We start from the raw sequence: 22,005 nt of genomic DNA on the forward strand, positions 1-22,005 counted from the left end.
TTGGTGAGAAGTTGTAGGATGTGGGAAAAAATCAAAGAAATACATTTTACATCAGTGCTATACAGTAAAATGACTTAAATTTCTAAAATATTATAATACTATAGTACCAATGCTACTTATGACTTAATACAATAGTTTTACGAATACCTGCAAAAGATATTTTTCGGAGGAATAAAAGGAAATGATTAATACAAAATTCCTTAGTTCATTCTTAAAATGTCATTATATTAGTTACAAGGAATTTAATATTTTCTGAATCAATGATTACCCATTTATATGAATACTTTCCACACTAAGTTAAAACTCCTTGTGTCTGGTTCTAATGTATTTTTTTTATTTTATTGTTTGGATCATTGTAAGTGTTCTGCTATGTCAGTAGGTCCTTTTGCATCTCCATTTCTGGCAGTCTGCCATTTCCTTCTTAATGCTATTGTATATGCTGCAGCCCAGTACATCATCCAGGATCTGAAATCTCTTTCTCCCTTATCTCCTTTCCCCTTCCACATACTTTTCTAAGATTATTTTTATATAAATTCTCCATTTTCAAATGTGTCCCACTCTGTTTTCCTTATTTTTATTACATTCCATAACTGTGTCTCCTGTTCTAAGTACCACCTCATTTTTTGCCTTATCCATCCAATTTATTGTTTCCATTATCTGCTATGTTGATACATCAAAAGCCTCCAAGCCTTGTTCTATGCTTCGTCCTCAATGTCCATATTTAGCACCATACAGGACACTCCTCAAAAATATTGTATTGATGTAAATAATCAAGTTCTGAAAATATAATGTAATTCGATAGACAAAAAAATCTACTCACCAAGCGGCATCAAAAGGAAACATATACAAAGGTTAAGTAAAGTGCAAGCTATTGGAGGCAGTAACTCCTTCTTCTGGCAGAAGGATTGAAGGTGAAGGAAGAAGAATGAAGGAAGAATAATGAAGGAAAAGAACTGGTGAGGTTTAGGAAATGGGGAGAGTCTGTAAATTTGCCCAGAACAACATGTCAGTTGACACCACAGAAACTTCTTATCCTATTCAATAATGGATTTTATTTCCTTTTCTGGTCCACATTTATTTCTAGTTTGGAAATGTAACTCACGTATTTTTTATTTCAGATTATATAGCAGTTAAAAATTGAACAATTGCATGATAAAACCAACATAGTGGGCAATGTAATAAAGTCTGAGAAGTAACAACTCACACAGCATACAGTTTTGACAGAATGTGTGGCAGTATTTCTCTTCCCAGTTTAAGAAGGACTTCCATAATTTCTCAAAAAGTTATGTTCTATTTTGTTCTTCAATTTATTGCTTAACATGACAGGCTCAAAATTTAAGTGTGAGCACTGAGAAAATGACAAACCAAAGTTGAGATCATTTACATAAATATGTAGATCACATGATTGCAGAGTGTCTCCCATTATAAAGGATTATCAAGTACCTAGTATGCATTACAGAGCCACTCAAAGAAACAAAGTCTTTGTGTTTAAATTGCATTTCCTCAAGTGATTTTGGATACACAATACTTTTCTTTTTCATCTAGTGGGTATAGGGTAGATGTATGAATCGGTTTTCCGATGCACAGACCACTGTCCATGTGAGCCGCATAGATTTGCTAAATTTAGCCCACATGCTTGAGGTAGTTGCACCTGTGCTTTGTTTGTTACCGCAAATGAGAGTTGCACCAGAAACAAAAATGTTTCATTTGAATGGCATATCTTTTGGAATCATTGGGATATATGGTAAGAGGACATCGTCTACTGTGTTCCATTTAAAATTCTAGCTCCAGTGACACTGTCCATAATCTTTTCACAAAAGCCTTATATCACTGTAATGTCATAGTGAATTTATTTTTCAGAGAATGATAGACACGCCAATTTTCAACGTTAAAGTGTGTGGCAGCATACCTGGCAAATCAAGTGAATTCAAGGACTGAAAAAATTGAGATATCATCTTAATTCTGCGTTATCGATGGACTGATATGTTGTCACTTTGCCTGGTATTTTGGTTTGTGTGTTGAAATTGGTGGCACTAATGCTGCCAGTTTTGGCTGCTAATAAACACATGATTTTTTGTAATTTTATGTGATATTTGGGAAAACTTTGTGAATAAATGCACCTGTGGTCGCTGTGATTTATAAGTAGTTTGTTGGCAGTGTGATACACTGTGTGGATTCATTGACTGTCATTTTCCCATTCCCAATATCCAACAAACATTCTGCGTGAATTTTAGTGTAGGTCTCATGTTGTAGTTATACACACATATTGGATTTCAAAGTCAATTTCTGTACTTGTCATCATAAAACTGATGATTTGAGACATGTATTAACTTCATCAGTGGCTGCTGAATACGGTATAACTGGTATACTACCAGACAATAAATGTGCACCATCAAAGAGCTGTTGGTTTCCTCTTAAATTTGTGACTGTATGGTGAAGTGCTGCCAATGCTTTTTGTGTGCCATAGTACACTCATTCTATATAATAAGTTGATATGATTGGGGTATTTTACATACTGCTGAATTTTTCAGAAATTGCATCTTGGTATCTCCGTGATTTGCATATTCAATAGCAATTCAAGCACTAAAGGCACCATTTGACCACTGGTCAAAATAATTCCTGCAATTCCAGATAATGCAACTGCCAGCAGAACATTTTTCATGAGTGTACCCTTGCAAAAATAAGTGAAATGAAACAAGATTTGCCTGTGCCTCCATGTGCATCTATGGAGTACAATACGCCACTGTGCCTTGTAATTGCATGCACAGTTATGTCCCATACTATGTATTTTTTGGAACCAGTTCTGAAGATTAGTTTGAACAAACATACCCAATTCGTTGACAGCAAAGTGTGTGTCTTGTGGTGTCACCGCCAGACACCACACTTGCTAGGTGGTAGCCTTTAAATCGGTCGTGGTCCGTTAGTATACGTCGGACCCGCGTGTCGCCACTATCAGTGATTGCAGACTGAGTGCCGCCCCAGTTGTACAGCCGACTTTGCTAGCGATGGTTCACTGACAAATTACGCTCTCATTTGCCGAGATGCTAGTTAGCATAGCCTTCAGCTACGTCATTTGCTACGACCTAGCAAGGCGCCATTATCATTTGCTATTTATCTTGTGATGCATGTACCATCAGACCGATGTTCACCAATTATGGATTAAAGTTAAGTATTCCAGAAGCTATGTACTTTTTTTACTAGACTCAACTCCTTTAACTGTTCCAGACCTCACGCCAGCCTGCGTGAGCTTAAACGCGTGCCTTTCGGCTATCTCATAGTGGCTTGGCTGTCTTGCCAAGTCACAACAGTTCTCACTGCAAAAACGTTTGAAGAGATTGTTTGCAGATTGATTCTGTGCATCCATTTCCAACTGCATCAATGTTTTGTAAGCAATCACCAATCATATGCTCTCAATTGAAATCGATGCCTCACGATACACATTTGGTGGAAACTGAATGCTTGGGTTTTGGTTCGTAGCACACAAACAATGTATGATTTCTTCACTCATGCAGTCTGGTTTTTTTCTGTTCCAAAGATTTTTGGGTTGAACTGGAAGCACATCTATATAAATAGAAATGTCAATGTTCATTTGTTCAAAATCTTGTATCTTCGGAAGTTCTTGACTGATTGCTTTGCAATTTTGACACAATGTTGAATTCTAATACAGGAGTGTTTTTAGATACCTACTTCTTTCACACACACACACACACACACACACACACACACACACACACACACACACACACACACACAGAGAGAGAGAGAGAGAGAGAGAGAGAGAGAGAGAGATATATATATTTTTGGTAAAATTGTGGTTATGTTCTGTGTTTTGAAAATGTTTAAGACTATCAACTCGCCCACTGTGTGTGAGGTTCGCTCAGGGTTTCTGTCAGCAAGGAACCTGTCTGCTGCAGAAATTCATTGACAGATTTGCGAAGTGTACGGTGATAGTTATGAGTGAAACCAAAAGTGCATAAGTGAGTACAAGAATTCAAAGATGGCTGTGATAACGTCCATGATGAGGACTGCTCCGGTCGCCCTTCTTTGATCACAGATGATTTGATGGCTTCAGTTGAAGCCAGGATTCATGAGAACAGGCACTTCACAATAACAGGTCTCTCAAATGAATTTCCTGATGCGTTGAGGTCAGTCATTGTTTCTGAACATCTTTAGTTTAGGAAACTGTGCTCCCATTGGATCCTGAAACTCCTAACATAGGACCACAAAAACCAAAGATTTGAGTGTGCGATGAAGTTCTTGACTCATTATCACGAAGAAGGCGACGGTTTTTTGAGTCAGATCATAACTGGAGATGAAATATGGGTTTCACATATCATGCCCAAATTGAAGCAACAGAGCATAGAATGGAGACACACACTAGCCTGTAAAGGTGAAGGCCAAACAGACTCTGTCCCAGCGCAAAATCATGGTGTTGGTGTTTTGAGATAGGCATGGTGTTTCGTTGGTTGAACTCATGCAACGAGGAACCACTATTAATGCCGAAGCATACTGCCAAACCCTGAGAAAGCTATGCAGAGCGAATCACAATAAAAGAGGTGGCATGATGACAAAGGGAATTTTCCTTCTCCATGACGACACAAGATCTTACACTGCAGGTCAGACCCGCGATTTATTAGACAGTTTTGGCTGGGAAGTTTTAGACCACCCACCCTACAGTCCTGGTCTTGCGCTGAGTGATTACCATCTGTTTCTCTAGCTCAAACAACACCTCAGTGGCAACCATTACAATGATGATGATGACTCGAAAATGGCAGTGAACTCTTCGTTGTTGGAGCAGGCGGCAAGTTTTTATGAAGAGGGTATTTTAAAATTGGCTGAGAGGTATGACAAGTGCTTCAACAAACTTGGCAACTATTTTGAAAAATAGAGTGAAGTATGTACTTTCTGAAAATAAATTTACTTTTTTGAAATAACCTTTTGTTGTGTACTTACGTTCAATTGGACCTCACTTAAAAAACACGCCTAGTACATTACAAAATAGGTATACTGTGGTGTCACCGCCAGACACCACACTTGCTAGGTGGTAGCCTTTAAATCGGCTGCGGTCCGTTACTATACGTCGGACCCGCGTGTCACCACTATCAGTGATTGCAGACCGAGCGCCGCCACACGGCAGGTCTAGAGAGACTTCCTAGCACTCGCCCCAATTGTACAGCCGACTTTGCTAGTGATGGTTCACTGACAAAATACGCTCTCAGTTGCTGAGACGATAGTTAGCATAGCCTTCAGCTACGTCATTTGCTACGACCTAGCAAGGCGCCAGTACCAGTTACTACTGATACTGAGTCATGTACAGTCAAGAGCGACGCTCATCATGAATGGATTAAAGTTAAGTATTCCACCTGCTACGTCTGTTTTTCTAAAGTCTAAATTCCTTGTCCTGTTCCAGACCTCACGCCAGCCTGCGTGAGCTAAAACGTGTGCCTTTCAGCTTCCTCTAGTACCCGGTGTTGGCTCTCCTGCGAACCCACAACATTGGCGACGAGGCAACACAGCGTTCGTAACTATACTGCCCTGATTTACTTGTGTAATGGCTTCGCCACCATCTCCAGATGTACTGTCCGAATTTTATCGCTTACAGAATCAGCAGACGCAGGCCTTACTGGATGCCCTTGGACAGCTCGTCCAGGGTCAACGTGCAATGCAAAACGATGCGGCAGCTGCCGCGCCACCGCTAACGCAGCCACAACACGCAGTTGCACCAACTTTTCGTCCTTTTGATGCTGCACTGGAAAGCTGGACGGAGTGGTCACGCCACTTTGGATTCCATCTTGCCGCCTACAGAATTCAAGGTAACGAGCGGCAGCCTTTTTTATTGTCCTCCGTCGGGGTGCACACGTATCGTGTGATAGTCAAATTATTTCCCCGACGCGACGTAGCAACTCTGTCCTACGACGAAATTTTATCTGCATTAGATGCATATTTCAAAGAATCAGTCAATGTAGTTGCCAAACGGTATACCTTCTTTCGTACAAAACGTACGGCAGGTCAGACTAATCGGGAGTGGGTTGCAACCTTGCAAGGCCTTACTAGGGATTGTGCTTTTGAGTGGCAATGTGGACTCCCTTATTCAGATACTATGGTGCGTGATGCAATTGCACAGAACGTTTCTGATGTTCGTATAAGGGAACAGATTTTGAAACTAGTCAATCCCTCCCTTCAACAAGTGATTGACATATTGGATCAGCAGGACACACTTGACTTTGCTCAGGAATCATTTGAAACTTCGCCACCCGCCGGGCGAGCTGCATGGAGCAGTAAACAGTCCTCGCGCCCAGCTGCGCTGCTGCCACCTGGCTCTCAGCCACGTGTACCGCGCCGGCAAGCAAATACAGTGCTAAAATCATGCCCACGGTGTGCTACTAGACATTCGCGTGAGAATTGCCTGTCACGCCAAGCTATTTGCTTTTACTGTAATAAAAAAGGACATGTTCAAAGTGTTTGCTAGAAAAAGCTCCGATCGGAAGCTCAAAATCATTCCAGGCCCTTTGCTTCGCACCGGAATCGGAATTGAACCAAGGATACTCAGGTTCGCGACACTTCGCCCACTGAAATTCATATAGTTGATGCCACTCCGCCCAGTGCCACTCCCTCTAACAGTGACTGTGTTCGTCCCACAAATAGTGTGCGTCGATGTCGCCGGCACTCCCGTCACGTCGCATGTGATTTTGTACCAGTGTCAGTTCACGCTGCACGAGACAGTCACTCTTGTCGTCAGCAGGACAATAAACTTTTTGTGGACTTGGACATTAACGGCAAAGTGATACCATTCCAGCTCGATACCAGGGCTGCAGTTTCACTGATCAATCAAGGCACTTACAAACTGCTGGTCACACCTCCGTTGTGTGCCGCAACTGTTAAGTTAACTACCTATTCGGGTCACAAGATCCCTGTGTTAGGACAGTGCAGCCTTCTTGCAACATACAAGGGACAAACAAAACTTGTGTCATTTTACGTCCTTCGTTCTTCCTCTGCAGTGAACTTGTTTGGTTTCGATTTATTTCAGTTGTTTAACTTGTCTATAGTAAAACAGGTCCTATCAGTGAACCAGACTGTGCCTTCTGACAGTGTTTCTCGTCTGTGTGAAGAATTTGCAGATATTTTTGCACCGGGCCTTGGTTGCGCTAAGAACTATAAAGCACATTTGGAACTAAAAGTAAACGCGCAACCGAAATTTTTCAGAGCGCGCAATGTTCCCCACGCATTGCGTGATGAGGTCGCAAAACATTACACGATTTGGAATCACAAGGTGTAATTGAACGTGTGCAGGCTTCTCTCTGGGCATCACCCTTAGTACTTTTACCAAAACCTTCCGGAAAAGTGAGACTTTCTGTGGACTTCAAGGCAACAGTGAATCCACAACTAGTGACTGCAACTTTTCCTTTACCCCGCCCGGAAGATCTTTTTCACAAACTGTGCCCGGGTAAATATTTTTCGAAGTTGGACCTAGCAGATGCGTACTTGCAAATACCGATGGACGAAGAATCCCAGCGCGTTTTGGTGGTTAACACGCATCTTGGTTTGTATCGATTCAAACAACTGCCATTCGGGTGTGCATCCACTCCTGCATTGTTTCAGCAATATCTACAAACTGTTTGTGCATCGGTCCCTACTGCAGCAAACTATCTGGACGATATTGTGATCTCCGGACAGACGGAAGAACAACATTTAGCCAATCTCAGAACATTATTTCAGGTCTTGCGACAAAATGGTCCTTGCTTGCGGAAGGACAAATGTGTGTTTTTTGCTTGTGACTTACCCTATCTGGGACATGTACTCAATGCCCAAGGCAAAGATCCCAGTCCAGAGCACCTCCGTGCCATACAAGACTTGCCTTCGCCGCAGAATTTGAAGCAGCTACAGAGTGTGCTGGGCAAAATAAATTACTATAACAAATATGTTCCACAGACCTCTTCCATTGCAGCTCCGCTTCATCGCTTTCGCCGTAAAGGTGTTCCGTTCGTCTGGACGACGGAATGCGACCGCGCCTTTCGCCAGTTGAAATCAGCGTTGCTTTCCAATACTTGCCTTACGCCATTCGATCCCCGGAAGCCCCTTTTGTTGATGGTGGATGCATCGGATTTTGGCATCGGTGCTGTGCTTGCGCACAAAGATGGTTCGCAGGATCGCCCTATTGCCTTTGCATCCAAATTGCTCTCGTCTGCACAAAGAAATTATTCACAGATCGAGAAAGAAGCATTGGCTCTCGCATTTGGTGTCACAAAGTTTCATGATTTCTTGTATGGTCGTCACTTTACCATCATCACAGACCACAAACCTTTGACATCGCTTTTTCATCCAACCAAGCCAGTACCTCCACGTACAGCACAGAAATTCATTCGCTGGTCTATTTTCCTCTTGCAGTACCACTACGATATCTTGTATCGGTCCACTGCTAAGCACGAAAACGCCGATGCATTGTCCCGTTTGCCTGTTGCTGAGGATAGAGCATTCGATTCCTCCGAACTTGCTTGCATGTTCATTGATTCGGAAACCGATGACGTGGTCGAATCATTTCCGATTGATTTTCGTCGTGTAGCTACAGCCACAGCTGCCGACCCTGTCCTTGCTATCGTTCTGCGTTTTGTTGCTACGCAATGGCCCTTGTCAAAGTCACAGATCGGGGATCCGTCGGTTCGCCGATTTTTTGCTCACAAGGAGAGACTTTTTGTACGACGTGGTGTTTTGCTGTTGCGTTCTGATAATGATCAGTCCAGGGTCATGGTCCCACGTTCGTTACAATCCTCTGTCTTACAGCTTCTCCACCAAGGACATTGGGGTCTAGTGAGAATGAAACAACTTGCTCGTCAGCACTGTACTTGGTTCGGAATCGATGCCGGGTTTACGAATATGTGCTCTTCTTGCATGGTGTGTGCCGAACAACAATCAGCACCGCCGCGGAAATTCTTTGCATGGCCAAAAGCCACTTCCCCTTGGCAACGCTTACACATTGATTTTGCTGGTCCATTCTGGAATGCTCGATGGTTGGTTGTGGTCGATTCATTCAGTAATTTTCCTTTTGTTGTCCAGATGTCTTCCACAATGTCATCTGCCACCATCCAAGCGTTATCCGCTATCTTTTGCATTGAAGGTCTTCCACAGACTATCATTTCCGACAATGGCCCACAATTCGTGTCCGCAGAATTTCAGTCATTCTGCAAGGCCAATGGTATTCAACATCTGACGTCTGCGCCATTTTCGCCACAGTCAAACGGTGCCGCTGAACGATTGGTCAGGACTTTCAAGTCACAGATGTTGAAGTTGAAAGAGTCGCATTCTCGGGAGGACGCGTTATTGCTCTTTTTGTCCTCATGTCGCTCTCAGCCCCGAGATGGTCGCTCGCCGGCTGAGTTGCTCCATGGTCGCCATCATCGAACCTTGATGTCTTTGCTACATCCGCCGCATCAGATTCCTGTGCAGTGGCAGACACCTACGTTTGCCCCAGGCGACGTTGTCTACTACCGCAACTATCGAGGTTCACGGCGTTGGCTCGAAGGGCGCATTCTTCGCTGCCTTGGCCACGCTATGTATCGGGTTTTGGGGGCCTCTGGTGAGGTGCGATGGCATCTCAATCAGCTGCGCCTCTGTCATCGCACGGATTCTGCCGCTCCCCATCTGCTTTCAGTGACGGTGCCGTCCAGTCAGCGCCCTGGGGACCCATCTACTGGCTCGCCTCAGCCCCAGGTGTTACCGACGCTGCCTTCCATTTTGCCCAATGGCGACGCGCCGCCGCCGCCTGTTCTCCCGCCGGCGACGCCCGCAGTGGATGCGGCGCTGCAACCGCCGGGCGCCTCCCTGGGTCACGTGCTGCCGATCGCTTCCCTGACCAGTTGACCTCCGACATGGAACTCTTGCCCGCTCCAGACCATATGTCGTCTTCGCCCGTCGGGTGCCCCGGCCCGATGGAGGTCGACCCTTCGGCCCCTCCTGTCTCTCTACGGGCGCATACACTGCATGTTGGCGTGCACCCTGGAGCAGGTTTTCAGGCGTTTCCTAGCTCCCCGCAGTCCGAATGGCAGGGTGCGGGTGGCACAGCCTCGCCTGTTGTTAGGCTCCCCACCTCGTCGCATACGTCAACATGGGGTCCTCCCCACGGCGGGCGGAAGCCTTATGCCACAACCGTACGCCGATTTGCGGGGGAGGAATGTGGTGTCACCGCCAGACACCACACTTGCTAGGTGGTAGCCTTTAAATCGGCTGCGGCCCATTAGTATACGTCGGACCCGCGTGTCGCCACTATCAGTGATTGCAGCTCGAGCGCCGCCACACGGCAGGTCTAGAGAGACTTCCTAGCACTCGCCCCAGTTGTACAACCGACTTTGCTAGCGATGGTTCACTGACAAAATACGCTCTCAGTTGCCGAGACGATAGTTAGCAAAGCCCTCAGCTACGTCATTTGCTACGACCTAGCAAGGTGCCAGTACCAGTTACTATTGATACTGAGTCATGTACAGTCAAGAGCGAAGCTCATCATTAATGGATTCAAGTTAAGTATTCCACCTGCTACGTCCGTTTTTATAAAGTCTAAATTTCTTGTCCTGTTCCAGACCTCATGCCAGCCTGTGTGAGTTAAAACGTGTGCCTTTCGGCTTCCTCTAGTACCCGGTGTTGGTTCTCCTGCCAACCCGCAACATATACAAAAAACACTCATGTATTTCAATGCAACATTGTGTGAAAATTCCAAAGCATCCAGTCAAAATATTTTGGTGATTTATGATTAGGAACATTTAGAGTTTCTACTACAGTACAAATGCAGATATACATTTCTTCAAAATCTCAAACCTCCAAAAGTTGTTCATGGATTACTTTGAAATTTTGGCCCGACATTGCTTTTACATAACTACTGGAACGCCATCTGGTATATAATTATTTAATTAGATAGATAAAAAATCTACTCACCAAGTGGTGGCAGGACACACATAAAAGACTGTTGTAACTGGCAAGTTTTAAGGGCCAGTCGCTCCTTCTTCGGGCAGAAGTGTTGAAGCGGAAGAAAGAAGGGTGACGGAAAAGAACTGTAGAGGACTAGGAAAAAGGTTAGATTTTGGGAAGTCACTTACAACCGCAGGTCAGGGGAGACTTACCATATGGGACGAGGGGGAAAGACTGATTATCATCTCATATGATAAGTCTCCCTTGGCCCACAGTTCTGGTTGGCTTTCCCAAAATCTACCCATTTTCCTAGACCTCTCCAGTCCTTTTCCTTCACCCCTCTTCCTTCCCCTTCAGCCCTTCTGCCTGAAGAAGGAGCCACTGGCTCCGAAAACTTGCCAGTTACAACTGTCTTTTATGTATGTGTTCTCCTGCCACTTGGTGAGTAGATTTTTTATCTATCCAATTAAATAATTTTGTCAGTAATTGACTTTTTGTTGTTACATCTGGTATATAAGTAACAAATACACTATGTGATCAAAAGTATCTGGATAACCCCCCAAAAAAATATGTTTTTCATATTGTGTTGCCACCTACTGCCAGTTACTCCATATCAGCGAACTCAGTAATCATTAGACATCGTGAGAGAGCAGAATGGGGTTCTCCGCAGAACTCATGGACTTTGAACAGGGTCAGGTGATTGGGTGTCACTTGTGTCATATGTCTGTACACAAGATTTCCACGCACCTAAACTTCCCTAGGTCCACTGTTTCCAATGTGACAGTGAAGTGGAAACGTGAAGGGACATGTACAGCACAAAAGTGTACAGGCCGACCTCGTCTGTTGACTGACAGAGACTGCCGACAGCTGAAAAGGGTCGTAATGTGTAATAGGCAGACATCTATCCAGACTATCACACAGGATTCCAAACTGCATCAGGATCAACTGCAAGTATTATGACAGTTAGGCAGGAGATGGGAAAACTTGGATTTCATGGTCGAGCGGCTGCTCATAAGCCACACATCATGCCGGTAAATGCCAAATGATGCCCCGCTTGGTGTAAGGAGCATAAACATTGGACGACTGAACAGTGGAAAAATGTTGCGTGGAGTGACAAATCATGGTTCACAATGTGGCAGTCAATTGGCAGGGTGTGGGTACGGCAAATGCCCGGTGAACATCATTTGCCAGCGTGTGTAGTGCCAACAGTAAAATTCTGTGGCACTGGTGTTATGGTATGGTAGTGTTTCTTCATGGAGGGGGCTTGCACCCCTTGTTGTTTTGTGTGGCGCTATCACAGTACAGCCCAACATTGATGTGTCCCACTGTTGAAGAGCAATTCGGGGATGGCGACTGCATCTTTCAACACGATCGAGGACCTTTTCATAATGCACAGCCTGTGGCGGAGTGGTTACACGACAACAACATCCCTGTAATGGACTGGCCTGCACGGAGTCATGACCTGAATCCTACAGAACACCTTTGGGATGTTTTGGAATGTTGACTTCATGCCAGGCCTCACTCACTGACATCGATACCTCTCCTCAGTGCAGCACTCCAAGAAACCTTCCAGCACCTGATTGAACATATGCCTGCAAAAGTGGAAGCTGTCACCAAGGCTAAGGGTGGCCAACACTATTGAATTTCAGCATTACCGATGCGGGGAGCCACGAACTTGTCAGTCATTTTCAGCTAGGTATCCAGATACTTTTGATCACATAGTGTATGTAGTAAAGTGGAAATGTAAATGTAAATGTTGATTTGTACAAAATTACTAATCTCCAAAAGCTCTGGACAGGCTGATTTGAAATTTTGACACAATATTGAATTCTACTACTGGCACCTTTTTAGATACCTAATTGTTTAATATATGCATATTTTCTAACACATGCAATACATAAACATATGTATCTAATATAAAAATTTGTACTACTGTCCAACCAGGACCCTCCCACACTCTGGCCTAACCATCCCCTGGTCACCTTCCAGGAATTACTAATTTCCAACATGGTCTCACCATCCTTCCCCAGGTCCCTCCCTAAGAACAACCACCTTTCAGAAGGTGAAAGGACTGCCCTAAACAGCCTAAAAGCAGATCCTGAGCTGATCATCTTCTTGTCAGACAAAAGGTTCCACCACTGATGTGATGAAGATGAACCGGAGTGACTACCTGGTAGAGGGCCTCTGCCAGTTATCCAACACCTCACCTACAAAGTCTGCCAAAGCGACCCCATCCCAGAAGTTCAACACAACCCCCAATCCCTGCTCAAATCCTAAGGCCCTTCATAGAACCGCTCCCCTGAATCCATCTTCCTACTCACCCCAACAACAGCCCACACCCACTTTCTACATGCTTCCTAAAACCCACAAACCTGACAATCCTGGGTGCCCCATTATGGCTGGTTACAGCGCCCCGACTGAAAGAATCTGAGTCCTTGTTGATCAACATCTGCAGCCAATTGTCCAAAACCTAGACTCCCACATTAAACATACCAACCACGTCCTACACTAGCTCTCCACCATCCCTACACCCTTATGCCCTGAATCCCTACTTGTCACTGTAGATGCAGCCTTCTCATAGACCAACATGCCTTACACCCATGGTCTTTCCACAATTGAACAGTACCTCTCCCACCACCCTGCAGATTCCAAACCCACCACTTCATTCCTCGTACACCTAACCAATTACATCCTAACTCATAACTACTTCAGCTTCGAAGGGAAGGTATACAAACAAGTTTGGAGTACAGCCATGAGCACCCTTATGGTACTGTCCTATGCCAACATCTTCATGGGCCACCTAGAGAAAACATTCCTAGCTTCCCAAAACCCCAAACCTCTGGTCTGCTTCAGGTTTATTGCTGATGTCTTTATAGTCTGGACCCAAGGCCAGGACACTTTTCCTAATTCCTCCACAACTTCAACACCTTCCCTCTCATCCACTTCACCTGGTCCTCCTCCACCTGTCATTCCACCTTCCTAGATATCGATCTCTTCCTCTCAGATGGCTTCATCCATACCTCAGTCCACATGAGACCCACCACTCATCAACAGTACCTGCACTTTGCAGCTCCACCCCTTCCAAAGCAAAAATTCCCTCCCATACTCCCTGGCCACACGAGTTGGACACATCTGCAGTGATACGAACTTCCTCGTACAGTATGCTGTAGTTCTCATAAAGACCTTCACATACATGCAATACCCTACAGACCTGATTCACAAACACATCTCCCATGCCATATCCCCACAAACTCCTGATCCTCACATCCATTGCAAGAACCGATCACAAAGAAACACCCCCCTTGTCACCCAATACAATCTGGGACTGGAGTGACTGAACCACATCCTATCATTATGCCCTGGAATGAGGGACATCCTACCCAAGATACTTCCATCCCCTCCCAAAAGTGGTGTTCCACCACCTACCCAACCTCCACAACATCTTAGTGCACCCCTATGCCACTCCCACTCCCCTGGCACAGGGATAACATTACGGTGGAAGATCCAGATGCAAGACTTGCCCAATCCACTCATCCTGCACCACCTGTTTCAGTCCCATCACAGGCTTATCGAACCCCATTAGAGGCCGGGCCACCTTTGAAAGCAGCCGTGTTATATACCAGATTCTGTTGCAACCACTGCACAGCATTTTACATTGGGATGACAACCAACCAGCTGTCAAATAGGAAGAACGTCCAAAAACAACGTGGACCACACAGTAGCACAATATGCGAGATTTCAATGGCTGCTTCATAACTTGTACCATCTAGAGCCTCCCACTACAACCAGCTCTTTTGAGCTGTGCAGATGGGAGCTAGCCTTAGGAGTACATCCTATGCTTCCTTAACCTAAGGTACTCACTGTCCACCCACCCCATCACCCAATAGTGTGTGTGTGTGTGTGTGTGTGTGTGTGTGTGTGTGTGTGTGTGTGTGTGTGAGAGACCATCCCCTGCCCCAGTACCCTGTACCAATTCGTGTCAGATAGTTGTGCGCTGCTATCTCACGCCCTAGTCTGTGAAATCACGTGCCCAGCCATCTGGCACTTGACCCCTCTACTTGGACCCCTAGCTAGCCCACCAACAGCTCCCCAATCTCCCACATGCAGCTAGACACTTCTCTGCAACCCTCTCCCTGCCTCCAGCCTCTCTCCATCCCTCATCTCACTCCACTCTACACTCCCAGCTCACCACAATACACTCACTGTGGGCCGGTATAGACTGGCAGTCAACTGAGCACAATGTAGGGAGACACGTGTGTGTGTGTGTGTGTGTGTGTGTGTGTGTGTGTGTGTGTGTGTGTGTGTCCTACAAGCTTAAGAAAGGAAGTTCATTCTGAAAGCTAGCAAAGCACTCTGCATCTTTTGTTTGTGCACCTATCAGTGACACAGCGGTCCTGCCTTTCCATGAGTCGTCTCCTTTATACCTAAGTAATTTGTAATTCTTAATCAGAACTTTCTTTACATAAACATAAAGGGGGAAACATTGTTACTAAACATCTCAAAAGCATCTTTTGATTTAGTTCAAATTTTTACACATTATGGTAATAAATGTTTAGACACATATAAGCTATTCAATTTTCAACATATACATTACTGAAACGGTTTTAGGAAACAGGTAAGTTTTATTTATGGTTTATTGGTTTATGATTAGACTACTAGTACAGAATGGGAGGGAATGAGATTAGGACATATATCTAATTCCTACACATATTACAAATGTGTACTTTATCTTTTCTTTCTTTTCCATTTAAGCAGACTGAACCACAACAAACTATGGATGGATACAGCTAGTTGTCAACAAGATTGTAAATAATATGCATATTTATTGTGGTTAAGGAGCATTCGATGTCTCAATGAGTGGAGTGTCCCGATGTGCACCAATCTTGGAAAGAATCTGGCTAGAATGCATTAAAATTAATGAACCTAAAGGCGATTCTCCTTCAGATACTCCACAAGACATATTAAACTTAGGAGGCCATCTTCGTTCTGAAGATTTGGAAGAAGATGATATGACTGACCTTCTAGGTGCCGGCAGATAACCTCTTTCAAATGAGGAACTGATCCAGTTCAAAACAGAACGAGCACATGATGACGAGCCAGAGACAAAGCCTGCTGTGTGCCAACAGATAACTGATAAGAACTTGTCAAATGTGCTTCCTTATATTGAGCAGGGAATGAACAGCCTACCTCAGAATGGTCCCAATGAAGAATTCAGTGCTAAAGTGTTTAAAGGAGTAAACTCATCCATTGTCTATTACAAAATACTGTTGAAAGAGACAGAAAGCAAAGCGAAGTAGACAATTCTGCACCAATATTTTAAACTGGGCCAACCCAAAAAAGCAGAAAGTGGCGATGGCAGAATATAATAGCTTATTGATTCCTTAAGTTAATCTTTGTCATTAGATTAAAACAGTTTCTAAACCCTTTTTATTATATGTATAAATACAACACAATTTTTAATTTACATTTTTATTTTTTGGATTTATGTTTATCATTATATTGTTTTGTACCTTCATTTACTAACAAAGCATTTTTCTTTATGAACAAAAGACTATATTATTTTATCAAAAAGTTGGAACTGCTCTAATGACATTATTAATTTGTTATACTGCATTCTGCTTTACGACCAATGTTTGTGGTTTGTATCTATGCCGTAAAGTGGGGTATGGGTGCAAGCTGTAAAGTGGGGTATGGGTGCAATCAGATATTCTCTGACACCAGTCGCCTCTCAATTATCTAATCCCTGGTGCAGATGATAGAAGAGCCGCAGAGAACATGGCAGGCATCGATGTCACTGAGTAACAGGAATGGATGGGGCAGTTGTTGCATGAGATCAGTAAGTGCTGTGCTGTAAAGAGGTTCCTGCAGTGGGATGTATATTATAAGGCGATGTGGCACATTTACTGCTCCTACAGCCACTTGTAAAACAGTGGGGAGGGTGATGGGCAAATAGTAGTGTGTTTCACTGATGTACACAGCTAAACCACTATTTGCTTATTCATCAATTAGGTTATCCTTCCCTTGAACATTAAATCGTGGCAATAAAGAATTATCTGTGGCTTTGAACTATGTCTCCTGAAGGCTTAAGCATGTAGGCTTTTCTTATACAAGCAGCTTTAATTCCTCTAAATGTGTCCTGTAAATGTTCACATTTCACTGAAGAATGAGAGCCATTTTAATTACCGAGTTTAATGCTCACTAAATGCTGTGCTTAGGAGAGGAGTTCAAAATGTTAGGAGGAGGGGTAGATGGGCTTGGTGGATTATCCAAACATATGTCTATATCCATTAGACGGTCCCTCCCATCAGATGTTACTGAAGCATTATTGTTAGGAGGTACAACATCACGATTTTTAGGTATGGTCTTCCAGCTCAACAGTTTCCCTTTCCTTAGGGAGAGTGGTGAAGAAGTAGACATAGGTATCTTGTGATCAGCGTTCATTTTAGAGCAGAAGTCACCTGGTTTTCCTTCAAACTCTATGCCAGTCATTGAAATGCTAGTATGTAGAACAATAGTGTCTTGACAGATGCAGCTACAAGCACGGGTGGATGTGCTAGCATCTGCACTGGGAGTTTGCATTGAAGTATAATACTTGGTTACTGGTTGCTGCAGGAGTGTAGATGTGCTAGCACCTGCTCTGGAAATTTTCGTTGAGGCATCAGACTAGCAATTGGTTGCTTGATGATGGTAAAGAATATGGTTGTGTATGATGGAGATTGTAAAACCTTGAAGATCTTTTTTGCCTCCATGTATTGTAACAGCCTCATGACCCAAAATTCCTGTCATTTCTGTTATATATACACTACCTCACAGTTAGCAAAGAAGAGTAAAAAGGTAGCACTAACAGAATCAAGTTGCAAATGCCCAAATAAATTCAGTGTACTTGGGACTCTTTGGCACACTGACTTCCATTAACTGAGTAACATTTCTGCATGTATGGTGAACTAGGATTTGCATGGATTAAGTTGTTATACTTATGATTCATTTACAGAGGCATTGACAACTCCTTATATATTCACATATAGTTCTGCTATTTAGTGAGGAACACATCTGCAATGCTAATAATTACCCATCGTGCAAAACATTTTACTACTACTGCTGAGGACAAACTTCAGGAACTTATCAAATGAAACAACTATTTCTCTGCTGTATAAAAAAGTCTCTGACATATTCTTAACACTTTTATAATAATATAAAATTAATTTGTACATTGCATTTCTTTGAAACATATGAGTATAAAATCCACACAATTATTTTAATTCAGTCAAGTAATAATCCACTTATCAAGGATACTACACAAAATTGTTACAGTTTCTATGATCAGTCATACAACACTGCAATAAAATGGAAGAGGTGTAGGCAAATAGCGGCCCACAGGCCACATGTGGCCTGCTAATGGTTTTTGCATGGCGCACCAAGACAGCCAGAATTTTTATGAAACAATTTATAACTTTTTTGAAATGCAAAAATGATATCATTTTAAAAGTTGTGGTCCTCCACTCACCACTGCTTCCACAAAGTGGCCCCCGAGCCAAAACTATTGCCCACTCCTGTGATAGGGCTACACTACCTCACAATACCAAGAACAGGCATACTTCATTTTATAAAGTGTTTCAGGAATACTGTGACAGTGTGAAATACTACAATTACCAATGCATATGACAGAAAGGCATCACAACATAGTAGTGGAATTTGAAGAAGAAACTACACTTAACTTACAACTGTCGTTTCTATAAAACTGTACACATCGAAAATAGTGACTTAAGTATAAAACAAAGGACTGCAAATAGCAACTAATTTTATTGTTTTTAAATTAAGGGATGTATTATAATTATGGAATATGAAATTATTCCATCAATAATATAAAAAGATGAGGTTCATGGCTATTTACAAAAAAACTAATGATAAAAGCACACCATTGTCACAGATTGCCATATTACAGCTACCAGATACAAACTTAAATCAACATATGTTGCAAACAATCCAAGGCAATCAGGAGAGCTATTCCATGCACATGAGGGTAAAACATAAATGTAAAAAGCCCAAACAATGAGTTCTAGAAACTTTTGCTCATGTTCCTGCTGCCACAATGATAATCTCACCTTCATTATAACTGAATGTTTCCAAATCTATGTTTGCAGAGGCTATTGCTGTACTAAAGATGTCCATTGTCTTTGAACTAGACTTTGGTACTGTATCCTCAGAAGCTTCCGCAGAGTCTCCAGAACACTCATGATTTCCTTTGAAAATAAAATTTTTAATTAGCAGGGCATTCATAATTAAATGAAAATACAGGTTGAAATTTTGTCTTCTGCAGACATTATAATGGGATTTTCTTAAAAAGGCAACACATATGTTATTAGCCACTAATGCAGCAAGCACTCTCTTACTCTTTGTGTCGAGCCTGCAAATTAGTTCTCAGCTCCAGTTTTCAACAGTTTTCTTCCAGCAATTTTCAAAAAAATTTTAATGTTAGTGATTTCCCACTTGCATCTCTTCATTTTTTCAGACACAAATAATAATGCTGCATAAGTTGCTACGACTGCGACATGTGCTAATGACTAATGCCTCCTGGTGGTGTTGCAGACACATGATGATGCGGTATGGAAAGTACACAAGGGGAGCAGGAATGAATGTAGAATCATTCCAATTAAGGAATGAGCTCCAAAATGGGAAATGCACTAATAAAAGTGATTTAGACATGACGTAGACTTTTATATGGCCTAGTGCCTCAGAGTGAGCACCTTGGAACGGCAAAGTTGGCCAGCTATTTGCATGCAACCATGGGTAGGTCATAAGGTATTTGACATGTATGTCTCTGCTTGCCCAATCTGTAACACAGCACAGGCCGCGATCTGTGGTAAATGTGATGTGCAAGCACAAGTTTTTGGGAGCAAACCACTCAGTAAACATTGCTGAACATGGGACAGCACAAGATCACTACATATTCCCATGTGTACTCAATGACATCATCAGTTATTATTGCTGTGGACACAGGATCTTCAAGACTGGACCATGGATTGATGTAAACGTGTTGTCTGGTCGGATGAGTTACATATCTCGTTACATCAGGTCAGTGGCCGTGTCTGGATATTCAATCATACAGGCAAACAGCTTATTGAAACTAGCACTATGCCACGAATGGAGGTCAGCGAGTACAGTATTCTGGGGCACTTTCACTGGTGATTCAATGGGATCTGTGGTAGTAATCAAAGGTGTCATGACAACTGTGGCCTATGTGATTATTATTATTATAGACTAACTGCATCCCTTCAAGCTTAGGGTCTTCCCCAACAGCAATATAATCTTCCAGCAGGACAACTGTCCATGTGACAAGCCCAGAATCATGCTACAGTGGTTTGTGGAGCACGACTGTGAAATCACACTGATGTCTTGGTCACCAAATTTGCCTGATCTGTACCTGATGGAACACATTTTGGGTTGATATTGGGTGCCAGCTCCACAAACCACAGGCCTGTAACTTTACTGGAAATGCATGGCCTGTGCGTAGGCATCTGGTACCACGTACTATGAAAACTTAATACATCCCATGCAGAACTGTTGCTTTACTGCAGTCCAGAGATGGACCAACATTAAACAGGTGACCATAATGTTTTGGCTTGTCAGTATTTTATAGTGTTATGTACAGTTTCTAACACTTTAGTGAAACACTAGCATTTCCTACTCTCATTCAAGTTCTGTATATACCATCATGTAGCAGAATCTTTAGGAACATGGAATGAATTGGTTCTAAGTTAACAAAGAAAATTAGATGCTAGAAGCCAATTCTCTACATTAAGATAATAATTAACTTTCATTAAACTACTATAATTTAGCATGAATGTTGCTATTTTGAAAAAAGAAAGTTTCTAATTTCTCAGTTTATTTACATGACAACAATGATATTGATTCAAGATTAATAGTTATTTATATGCTGTAATAAAAATGGTTGTGATAAGTTTTGTTAGCTATTAATCTTTAATCCATTAAACAGTACAATCAGATAATGTGTGAGACTGGCTAATAAGGCTTTTTCCTTTTGAATCTGCAGAAATTCCATTTTTACTGGCCGTAGCTCTGATGCAAGGTTATAAAAGACCTTTGGCCCACAATATGGAACGCAACACTAAAAGCTCAAGAATCCTGAGCTAATAATGAACATCAAAACGGATACAGGAAATAGTGAACACAGGGCTGTCGTAGCAAGACTGAATATCGTAACTCCCAAATCGACAAAAAACAAATAAAAATATACCTACTCAAAAATGCATCTCCACTCTTTCCAAACCAATTATGTAAGTACAGACCATATGTGGCTTGAATTCAGAGAAATACTATCAACAGTAATTGACAGATTTATAACAAATACATTAACAAATGATGGAGCTGATCCTCCATAGTACACAAAACAGGTCAGAATGCTGTTGCAGAAACAACAAAAAAAAGCATACCAAATTTAAATGAATGTGAAATCCCCAAGACTGGCGATCTTTTACAGAAGCCCAAAATTTAGTTCAGACTTTAATGTGAGATTCTTATAACAGTTTTCACAATGAAAATTTGTCTCAAAAATGACACAACACGATCAAAGCCTTCTCTGCACAATAGCACGGAAATAAAATTGACGACAGTACTGCTAAAGTAGAGTTGCTAAAAATATGCAGCAGGATTCTAGAACATATATTGTGTTCAAATGTTAAGAATTACCTCAGAGAGGATGGTCTATTGACACATGGATTTAGAAAACATTATTCTGGTGAAACACAACTACAGTGGAATTTTGATTTTACATTCTCCATTTTACATTTTCTGTAATTCTACACCATAAATTCGTAGACACTGTGATAAACCCATAGGATCAGTGCTAAAAATTCCCCAATTTTACCTTGCTTCCTAGTAAGGGTTACCTGGATTCCAAGTTTTTACTCAATGTCTCGCTTGACTTCACCCATTTTCTTCTTATTGACATTTGATGTGGCCGAACAAGTTATAACCACAAAAGACAGATGGTTTTACACCATGCACAGTGGCAGAGTTAAGGAAATATTTTAGGCTGTTGTGGAGAGGGGAGATGTGAGAGAGCTAAATGCTGACATAATCCACATTCAGTGT

At 42.6% G+C, this 22,005-nt stretch overlaps 1 protein-coding gene across 3 annotated transcripts in view; it reads right to left on the reverse strand.

The window, feature by feature from the left end:
- LOC124777329 (BRCA2-interacting transcriptional repressor EMSY) overlaps positions 1-22,005 on the reverse strand; it is a 298,543-nt gene that overhangs the window by 58,445 nt on the left and 218,093 nt on the right. For all 3 annotated transcript variants that reach the window (XR_007015714.1, XM_047252690.1, XM_047252688.1), the window contains exon 15: positions 18,996-19,133. Coding sequence is in view for 2 of the 3 variants with exons in the window: in XM_047252690.1 (XP_047108646.1) it covers positions 18,996-19,133 (138 nt within the window). In the remaining variant the exon portion in view is untranslated. The remainder of the gene's footprint in view (positions 1-18,995; positions 19,134-22,005) is intronic.

This window comes from Schistocerca piceifrons, chromosome 2, assembly GCF_021461385.2.
Source record: "Schistocerca piceifrons isolate TAMUIC-IGC-003096 chromosome 2, iqSchPice1.1, whole genome shotgun sequence".
NCBI classification, from domain to species: domain Eukaryota; kingdom Metazoa; phylum Arthropoda; class Insecta; order Orthoptera; family Acrididae; genus Schistocerca; species Schistocerca piceifrons.